The sequence below is a fragment of the Leuresthes tenuis genome, unplaced genomic scaffold, assembly GCF_036924035.1.
Source record: "Leuresthes tenuis unplaced genomic scaffold, fLeuTen1.0.hap1 SCAF_10, whole genome shotgun sequence".
In the NCBI taxonomy this organism is placed as follows: domain Eukaryota; kingdom Metazoa; phylum Chordata; class Actinopteri; order Atheriniformes; family Atherinopsidae; genus Leuresthes; species Leuresthes tenuis.
In genome coordinates, this window is record NW_027325364.1 from 19,536,862 (window position 1) to 19,547,786 (window position 10,925).

The window sequence follows — 10,925 nt, forward strand, 5'->3', positions numbered from 1 at the left end:
ACACATTCATATTGTATCTCTTAGGTCCTTTGTCAGTTTGTTTGCTTTATTGTTTTACCTATGAAGTGCTTTTTTCAATCATAGTCATACAAACATGCAGGTATCCCTACAGGGAACAATATGGGGTTCAGTGTCTTTCCTAAAGACATTTCCTAACATTTCCTGTTAGGCTATGTGCAATGTCATTGCAAGGCACTTATAAGGATAAAAGAAATTAAAATAAATAACCGTTATAAAGCGTAATTGTCTAAGGTTATCACTCTAGACAGGAAAGTCCTTATGAAGAAGCCTCTGCCTGAAGATACTGTTGTTGTTTGATCTCTCTGTTGTGTAAAGTTTCTCTCCCTTTGTCTCTCTCTCTCTCTCTCCCTCTCTCTTTGTGCGTGTGTGTCATCATGGCAAAATGTTGTCCTGAAACATACCTCAAAGGAGGTTTTGAACACTGTGGCAGGTGTTAATATTTCTGTCCGTTGACAGATTTTGTCAGTATGATAGTGTCACAGCTGTGCAAGATACACTCGTGAAACTTCACAGATGTTTTGGCTGAGTTTAGACCGAAGACTGAGGTCAAAGATGGGGGTGGTCCAACACATGAGTACTATGTGGTCATGCAAATATATTGTAAAGACTACTTAGTACTCATGGGATGGAATTCACACACTTGACAGCCATTGTGACTGTATGGCCCCTTTGCAAGATGGTCTCCAGTTACATGTGTCAATGTTGGAGGACATTAAAATGACATTGAGATTGTAATGAGAGAATTGTAAGAAAAGTGAATTGAGAAAATCGAATTCTAATGACAAATACCGATACAAAACGTGAGGACATAATCAAATCTCTATAATACAATAGTGATTTTGTATAATGTCTTGAGTGATTACAAAACACAAAAAAACTAAAAGCAACTATTTTGTTTTATATCGTGGAAAATTTCATCATTTTTTTTCTTTGTTTTGCACCCCATTTTTAATAATCTGATTAACAAGTTTTCACAGCAGTTTTTTGCCGGACAGATAGCCTAAAGGTGCACCACTGCAGGGTGTTTACTCACCACAGGCATTAAACATAACTGTCAATTAGGAGTGGAAGTCAGGGCTTTTAATGGCCTTGTTCAGACTGTTGCATGAACAAGTATTAGCGTCTCACAGTCTGAGAGTGTGTGCATGTGCAGTAGGTTAGTGAGGAGGCGCATGTGTACCTTCCGTGGGTGCGTGTGCACTAAAATCCTGCACAGTTTACTCCCCTTGATCATCTAGAGTAGTGAACATTTCACCTGACACCTTTACGAGAGGACAGGACCCCGGACTCATTTTTAAAAGTCCCCCATCCACTTTGATGTGTTTTATTAAACACAACTGTACCTGATTTGTACGCCAACCTCTCCGGTCTCTCAGTCTCCCCTTAATATTAGTACTACTTACGGTTAAGTCTGAACATCAGCAGTATTTATGGTTAAGTCTTAAAAGGTGGGTTTAGCATGAAATGTATAAGAGCATCAGAAAGGGCAGAATTAAAAAAAGGTTAAATCAAAGGGTAATGATGCTTTTTATGTCTATTTCTCGCTTTATTTAAAACAGATCTGTGACTATGCTGTGAAAGATTTTTGAGATCGTTGCACATGGCTGTACGAAGTTTGTTATGTCTATCCCTGAATCATTTTTTTTTGGTCATTTGCATTCCAGAAGGAGCCCCGAAGAACATTATAAATGTATCAGTAGATCGTGGGAGATAACTGTACTACAAATTAGATTAAGGAAAAATGCTTAATCTTCAGGCTTGCGTCTGCCCATGACAGACACAATTGGAGGTCAATGTATACAAACTGTACACATACCCATGTTGAATGTCTCTTTAATTTTCCTTGTCAAGTCTGTAGCTAATTCATGTAGTCCCAAATAGTTTTATTTACCATCCCCACAAATTAATTACTGCACAAGAAAACTGTGGCTTCAGCATGTTTGCATCAGAGATTAATGTTTGAGGTATTTTGGAGGAGACAGGGTTGATAGAAGGATAAATAATATAAAGAGCTGCTAAATTATCTGCATATACAAGCTGCTTATTTGATCAGCGATAAGGATAGCGAGTCCCACTCCGCTCTTCAGTCTATGTGTAGCCGAAGCCTGTGGGCCCTGTGATACCATCAATTTAGTTTTCAATGACAACTAGTCCTTAGTGTGGAACACACACTCATTGGTGAGCTATATGATAGGATTATGTCTGTAATTGATATGCAATGTGTGGAATTAAAGAATATCTAGATAAGTGTGAATTGTCACCCCACTTTAAAACACAGGCTTAGCCATAAGCTTCCATAGTAGTCTGGGTAACACAGTCTGTTTCACCCTTGAGGATCAATATTCAGTCGTTGTCAAGGGCACTCTGGTTTCTTCTGCCACCAGTTTAATGAAACTGAGTCAAAGAGCAGGTTCTTCAAAGGGAACGGAAATTCCTTTGCACAATTGTGACTAATTGTGGCATAAATTCACAATCGTTCCATAACTGGCTTCACAGCTTGAGGTTTATCATGTGCAATCACCGCCTTGTTCCTATTTTCACCTGCAGTTGCTCTCAATCAAACAAAGAGGCGGGGTGGAAGTTTCTTTTCATGTGTTCAAAGGTGACCGGTTACCCGGCATTTTTTTCTTTTTTTTTTCCCCCACAGAAACAATAACTCTTTTTATTGAGAACAAATGTTGACATTTGAAGGGAGCAGCAGCAGGTGAGAGAAAGAGGGAGCGAATGAGAGGCCAGGCCTCTGTGTGCTTTGGAGACTGCCTCTGGTGCTATTTGACAACACTGCCTAGTCCCTGGGGGAGCCCACCTGAGAATAAAGCATTCATTTCAATAAATCAGCTTCTAATGAAAGTGTTTGGACTGAGGAAGAAGGAGCTGGCCAGGGGCTATAGCGTTCATGACTTCCATAGACAGTAGGTTGCTGCCAGAGATGTAAATGATACATTAGTCGGTAAAAAATATATTAAGTCAAGGATAGCGATGATCTAAAGGAAACCAACGCTGAATTTAAACAAGAAGCCCTCTTTTCTTTGTTTAACTAAAAGTGACTTCAGGAGCATCCTTGGTAATGTAGCACTATTACAACAAATCACACCACAAATTTATGTTCCAAAGACTCGTGTCGGACTCAGAGATGGACTAGCTGACTTTAGGTGGGTTTAACCTTCACCGCCTACCTGGTGCCAACTAAATATTGCGTTCTTGAATTGGGGTGGGGGTCTCATGACATTTGAACACTCAAGCTCAAATTCAGCTGGAAAATTAAGGATTAGCTTTTAGTCTGAGAGAGAGAGAGCGGTGATGGGGAGGCTCCTCTTGGAGGAAGGGGATATCCTATACTTTTAGGCCACAACTGATGGGGAAAATGTTGGGATTTATTTACAAAGAATCATTTAAAAAAAGGACCAGATTAAAGAGAAAAAGATAATTATGTCAGTAATGATAATAATATATTCAGAACTGAAGTTTGCTTTCGGTCTAAATTGTTTAATTAGCTCTCTCCTATAATGCCCAAGCCATGATGAAAAGCAGGGGAAAGCCTGTCCGATTAGGGCCCATCACACAGCCCATTGGAGCTGGCAGATGCTTAGATAGACTTTTATGGATTGCTCGATGCCGCGCCGTAATGAAGCAGGCAAGGCTGACCCATCTTGAACCAGGCTAAAAAGCTCCAGGGACGGCCCCGCTGGGAGCCCATAATGCCCGATGCGTCCCTCGCTTGTATTAATCACACATGAAAATAAATGTGTGGCAGGGCGAGAGGAGAGAGGAAAAGGAGAGAAAAAATGAAATAAGCATGTCGTTTATCCCCATCAAGGTCGTGAATATGTGACCGAGGGAGATTCCCTAAGCAGAACGAGGCTCTAAAAGAAAATGATTGTCCATTTAGGAAGAATGGATTGTGCAATCTGTGAAAACTCATAATGGTTATGAATAGTGAGACTCATCAAGTATTTCCCATCTGCGCTGGACTGGCAAAATAAAAGAACAATGGACAGAGAGAATGTAAAAAAAAAGTCCCAGTGTTAAATACAAGTCTGCTTTGAATAAAATAAGGACTCCCAAAGATAAATGTAATAGTTGGGAAAACAGTTTAATATTTTCTCATTTGAATAATAGATATAATGACACGCCAGCATATTTATACCAGCGTGTTTTATTTTATGTACATTCAAAGATATAAATTAGTAAAAGTACTCCTGATAACAAGAATGTGTAGTAGTTTTTTTTTTGTTGTTGTTGTTCTTGTTCTTTTTCCCAAATGCGTTTCAAATAAAAACCGTTCATAATATATATGTATATTTACAAAACAAACAGAAGATGTCAGTTTCCATTTTTGCAATACAACTTGCATAAATTATAGGCACCTTTCCGCCATCGCTTAAAAAAATAAATATCAAATGTAGGCTTTTCCACTTTGAAGTCCTCGAGTTCACTTCAGTTCAGTTCAGCAAGACACCTCCTTGGAAAAAAAAAAACGGTTTCAGGCCAAATGTTGTTTCCCACACGTTCAATACATAGTGAAATAATATGCTGTGGCAAAAAAAAAAAAAAAAAAGCAAACAAGAGGAACCTGAGAAATAACATTAAATCACATATAATGGGAGATGTGCTTGAAACCAGCACGTGGAACCTATTGTCCATCCAACAACACACCTGAAATAACACAATGATCATCTGACAAACGTGTGGATGTCTCAGTCTGCGTCTGCTGAGGAGGCGGTAGCAGCGTTCATTCCGACAAGATGGTGGCACTAGATCCGGTTTGGAGTGAAGGTTATGAGGGTTAAAACTTGAGGCTAAAAGGTTGCGTCCTTTTCTCGTTTTATAGTCAAAGCAATTGTGACACCTACCTGCAGAGCTTGGAAATAAAAAAACAATCCCACATCGTTTGATCAATTCCATCCTCAACCCCAGAGAACACAGAGGTTGTCTGGTTCCAAACAAACATAATATGAATTAAAAGACAACAACAAAAAAAACCATCTCTATACTGCAAGTGCTTATTAAAATTCCCCCGGCCTAAGTGCTGTTAAAATCGTCTTTAGGCTAATCAGCGGCACGTTGGGCAAGCTTTTAATGTGCGCGAGGAAAGTAACCCCCACAACCACCTCAGTGACATTTGAAGATGTGAAGTTGCACGACTGCGCAGAGCAAACTAATTTGTTTGCTTTTGGCTGACCCTGTGTAATTATAATTATCCTAAGCTGACAGATAAGGTCTAGAGCCCACTGTGCACGCACGCACACACATACACGCACGCACGCCCTCTCTCTCACACACACAGACGCACACGAATACAAAGGAAACATTAAAAATAGGATTCCTGCTCAAAGCTATGGCAACATTTCTCTGCTTATTGGATTCACAGGCTGCCACTGTGTGTGCGTGCGCGTGCGCGTGGGCAAGTTTGCGTGGTTAGACTGGTTCGCGGCCTGTCTTTTATAGATTTACTCATAGCTGCATTTTTGCGCGTTCTTTTGCAACAGGCCTGTCGCGGCTTTGCTGATTTTTTTTAAGGCAAGCTTGTTGCAGATGAAAAAAAAAATTAAAAAAGAACGTCGTTTGTTTTTGAACGATCCCACGAGATAGAGACAGACTACAAATATGCATATACTTTAAAAAAAAGAAAGAAAGAACTAATCTAGCCTTTATTCCCTATAAATGACTGCACTGAAATGAATAATAAGCCACGGTATGCCTTCGCTGTGAATTGTGTTTCTCACAAAGACTTTTAGTTTCTCACCCAGCCCTAATCTGTCAGTGTCTGTAAAATGTCGCTTGTCTCTGATGCAAAAACAAAAGTCGAAATTACCGAAACTAAGGCAGAGACAGAGAGATCACCCCGCCACAGCAATGTGGAAGTGACACAAAGATAACCAGTTGGTTTGCATTGGAAACAAGTGAAGTCGTTTTACTTCCACCAGTGGAGCAAACGCCCCCCACACCCCCAATCGTTTTAGTAAAATACAATTCCAAGATTCAACATAAGATTAAATAAGTTATCGTTTTGGTAACAGTTCAGTGCGTCACGTTATTACGTACCTTTCTTAGAGTCTAAATTTGCGGATCTGAAAGGCTGCTGCTGCTCGACAACAACAATCTGGTTTGGGTTATTTTTAACGAGGGGGGAGTCTGGCCTGTGTTTGGGGTTTGTGCTGGCCTCCACAGCCTGGTGAGAGGAGCTGAGACCCTCGTTTGCTGCAGCAGCGGCGGCGGCAGCAGCCAGACTCACTCCAGATGAGTTAGTATAGCGCAGGATCCCTTGACCCTGCAGGGGGCTGAAGTTGCCATAGTTTGTGTAATTGCTATAAAAGGGAGAAGTGTAATAAATAGGTCTTCCAAGGATGGAGGGGGCCGGGTAAAGGGAGGGGGAGCTGGCAGCAGGGGAGGTTGTGGAAGGCGTTGGGGGAGTGAGGAGTCCTCCGCTGGAGGAGGGGCAATTCGGTTGCCCAGACTGCCCCAGTTGCTGTTGCTGATGTTGCTGCTTTTGGTCCGAGGTAGCAATCTCCGCCAGAGACCACAATTTGGGCTTGACCGTAGGGTTCTGCGACGCCCCAGAAGAAGGCCTGCTGTCAAAGCACGAAGATAGTTTACTGGCGTTTATATTGTTGCCAATGACGAGGCTCCGGGCCAAATCCTCGCGCTTGCTGTGGAGGTGGTGGAGATGATGGAGTTGATGGTGGTGATGGTGATGACTTATAACCGGAGCTTCTACTCCCGTCAGAGGTGACGACGTGACGGCTTGCGGTGACAGCTGAACCCGATGGTCGTGGTTCTGGTCCTCGTCGTCCTCATCGCATTTGTCGCCCGTCCGGTCGGAGCTCAGCTCGCCCACACAGCTGACCTTCTCCCCGTCCGACTCTGCAGAGCACGAGTGGTCCGTCAGAGTGTCCACGTGCAAGCTGATGCCTAAGACAAGAGGACAAAAATGAGACAGTGAAATAAAATATTGGCCTACACAGTTAGAGAAAAACAAATATTCCACACACAGAGAAAAAGAAAGAACGAAACGAATTATACTAAATTGATCTTCCCATGGGGTTCTAAAACCTAAATGATATGAAACTTTTAAGCTATATTGAACAAAAAAAAAACTCCTAATGCTTGAATTGGTAAAATTTTCATGATTCATGTCTATTTAAAAAGTCCTTATTAATTTAACTTATATATATGTACCTATATATATATAATTAATTATATATTACAATAATTAGCACATGCTTAGCTTTTTACATAATCACGTGCAACTGTCATCATGGGAGTGGCATTAACAGTCAATTTCTTTTACTTCACTCCTGGTGAGTGCTTATTGTGTGTCTGCTTTGTCGGTGACCTGTCATTAATCATGTTAAAGAAAATAAAATGTTCCTTCTAACAGGTCATTTGGTGTAGCGTTGAGTCTTACAGCCTCGTTTTCATTACAATTAATAATAATCTGTGTGGTTATCTAACCAGTATATGAAGCCATCCGGATACATAATTAAGTTAAAAGCAGACTGTTTCATTAAAATTAATTTCGCAATTTAATTATTTCAATAATATATATATATATATATATAAGTTCAGCAGTAAATAAAAGGAGTATCCACGTCTTTGCAATCCATGGCTGAATTGTTCATTTGAGCACTGGCTCGGTCGCTAGATGACACCCCACCTTCATCCTCCGCCGACGCCTCGCTGTTATCCAGGGTTTTGTCTGAGCGCTCCACCTCTTTCCTCTCCCCGTCCCCGTCCTCCTCGTCCTCATCCTCGCTCTTATTCCTGGGCGCCCAAGTCATCTTGTTCTCCTTCTTAAGCCTCCTCCTGGCGTTGGCGAACCATGTGGAGACCTGCGTCAGGGTCATCTTGGTGATAATGGCCAGCATGATCTTCTCTCCTTTCGTCGGGTACGGGTTCTTTCTGTGCTCCTGCAGCCAGGCCTTCAAGGTGGCCGTGGCGTCCCTGGTGGCATTTTTGCGGTAAGCCGGGTCGTTGAGTTGGTAGGGGTACCCTGGACTCCCGTATGGATGGTAAGTTAGCGCCCCAGCCATGCCCGTTGTGTGCGCGTCATATGGAGATGACTAAGGAAAAAAAGTTGAAAAAGAAATGCCATGAGTCTGCAATGTGTTTTATCTTGTCCAAAAAAGGCTTGAAAAGTCTTGTCTTATTATAAAATAGCTTCCTACGATGGATATGTTTGGAAACACACGAATAAGCGTGCATGTTAAAATGACACGATCGCTACATTATAGCAGCTACAAGTTAAAGGCGAAATTAATTTTATTCCAAAGGGTTTGGCATATCGGTCACAAGTTTTTGGAGACGTGCCGGAACAAGTGAAAAGTAACTCGAGGGTGGGAGGCTTTATCCTCGTGCTCTACACATTAGAGAGCATATGGTTTAAATGTACAGTGCACGGTCGAGGATGCGCGATGCTTTGTTGAAAACCAACAAATCACAAATATTTAACAATACTGCGCTTCCATAATTTGTCAAGTAAAAACAAAAGTGTTGGGAAAGTGCATACAAGCAGACCACAAAAGCCGTGATCTCTGGATTAGCTAATAGTTAAGATCATTATCAGCTTAACTAACACCAGAGCTCCTGTTAATGCAGCAGTCAGAATGACAGATAAAGGGAATTTTTAATTTTCCGTAATCACCTATTAACTTCTTTATTTTCTTTCAGCGGTTGCTTTTTGTTTTGCTGTGGCAGCCCCTGTGTGTTAACATATCTTCCCTTTGCAGCATTACAAATCCCATTAGCAAATCACTTGATATGCACCTTTCCTAAAACGCTTGAAGTGCCCTGTGACATTAGCATTGCGAGTCATGCTTTTCATGTTGAAATTCAGTTTATTCAGCCTGAGAGGGAACCCTGTAACTTCATCCCCCGGTGCTTTTAATGACGGTCGAAGGAATAAAAAGAAGAGTTACAGCTTGTGTTCTTTTAATTTTCCATCATACATAAATACGCTCTTGGAGTCTAAACGTGCTGTTAGAGACTTTAAGTATTCAGTTTTACACAATTAGCTGCGCAGCGAGTGTTAAGCGTTGGTCAAGCCATTATAATTTGCAGCTCATGCCGAAAAATCCCATTTAAGCCGAGGGGGCGAAATAGTAACGTCCCATCTAGGAGGCCACTTATTATATGAATGGATAGTAATTTATAGGAAAGTTCGCTCACCTATTAGAAAAATCATAACAAAAACATCGCAAACCGACTAAATTGCCTTATGTGTCCGTGGGAGACAGGTAAAGATTTAGCGCACTTATAGAGTTTAGATCGCCGACATTCACCTGCTTCGAAGGGTTATCATACAGAAACACAAACGAGTTTTTTTTTTTTTTTTACCATGTAAGACGGGAATCCCGTAGTTGGATCCGTGGAGTATGACAGCGGACTGGAGAAGCCAGCACCGGCCGAGGCGGAGAAAGCAGCCGACCCAGGGTAGGGACTGAAGGCTGAGCCAGAGGACGACCTCGCCAAGTCCTCGTTCCGCGGAGCAGCCAGAGCCGAGGCCCCGTAAGCCGGACAGGAGTAGAGAGCCAGAGAGCCCGGGGGCTGGTAGAGGTAACCCTGAGGATAGGACATTGGTGAGCGCGCTAGGTCGCCGATTCCAAAAAGGAAGGGGAAAAAAAGCCCACAAGGCGGCGAACAGCAACGGCCGAAATAATAAACAATCAACTCAATAATCAGCCGTGCAAACAGTCATCAAACAGTGAAAATAAAAAGGCCTCCCTCCGCAGCCCCCTAACTGGGAAAAAAAACACTCAAAGATCTGTTAAAGTGCCCACATAGAGGTAATGTGGCATGCGTCTTGATCCCCTAGCGTCCGATGTTTTTAGTGCGCGGCACTATGAAGTGAGGAGTTAGGAGGGAAGGAGCCAGTTGAGTTTCAGACACACAGAGCATTGGGGGAAACTGGAGCTGTCACTCCGGCTCATCTGAATATCCCATCCCCGCCCCCTTTGTGCTTCATAGAAATGGAGCCCCGGAACAAAACCGACACTCCACACTGCAAAAAAGTAGGTTCTATCCATCTTGAGGGGACATGTTTTCTCGTTTTCTCTTTCTTTCTTTCTTTCTTTCTTTCTTTCTTTCTTTCTTTCTTTCTTTCTTTCTTTCTTTCTTTCTTTCTTTCTTTCTTTCTTTCTTTCTTTCTTTCTTTCTTTCTTTCTTTCTTTCTTTCTTTCTTTCTTTCTTTCTTTCTTTCTTTCTTTCTTTCTTTCTTTCTTTCTTTCTTTCTTTCTTTCTTTCTTTCTTTCTTTCTTTCTGTCTTTCTGTTTTTCTTCTGTGTGTGTTTAAAACTCAACTAAACCAACTGATTGCATCATCTGTTTAATGTGATCATTTCGACAACAGATTAATTGGTCCACAAGCTGCCAGCAGCGCCATTTGTTTAAGGGAAATCCGCCTTACAGACAACAACTTAAAATCAAGTCTGTGTAGAATTTTCTTTTTGATACTGACATTTGACTTTTTCTTAAAAAACACCAAAAACTTAATTTGATTGAATAAATCCTATAAATGGACTGAATAAAAGAAGTAGCCTGCATAACGTGTGCAAATGTTTTCATTTCCTATTCAAACTTGTGGCCTCCGTTTTGACGGAAACTTCCTCACTCTCTCACAACAACTGCAAGAGAGAGAGGGGGGGACCGACAGAGAGCGTAAGATGGACAGAGCTTCCCTTTGACAGTTGCTTACTTCGTCAGTCCATCACACCCCGACACATTCATGAATGTGGCCTCTGTGGCCACAGATCACCGTGCGCGCTCCTTCGGCAGTGCGCGCTCTGGCCTGCGGGAGGCGTATTCCGCTCCTTAAGTTCCACCACTTAAAACATCTGAACTACGATCATCCCTTATTACTACAATTCAATTTATCACCGGTAATAAAGCTGTTGGTGGTGGGTAATT

General features: G+C 41.9%; 1 protein-coding gene across 1 annotated transcript; it reads right to left on the reverse strand.

Annotated features, from left to right (window-relative positions):
* Window positions 1–4,095: 4,095 nt before the first annotated feature.
* irx2a (iroquois homeobox 2a) lies at window positions 4,096–9,889 on the reverse strand. Its single transcript, XM_072394637.1, has 3 exons — window positions 9,358–9,889; window positions 7,679–8,084; window positions 4,096–6,933 (listed from the first exon to the last, which is right to left on the reverse strand). The coding sequence occupies exons 1-3, from the start codon at window positions 9,595–9,597 to the stop codon at window positions 6,059–6,061; spliced, it is 1,521 nt and encodes a 506-aa protein (XP_072250738.1). The 5' UTR covers window positions 9,598–9,889; the 3' UTR covers window positions 4,096–6,058.
* Between the last annotated feature and the right edge of the window lie 1,036 nt (window positions 9,890–10,925).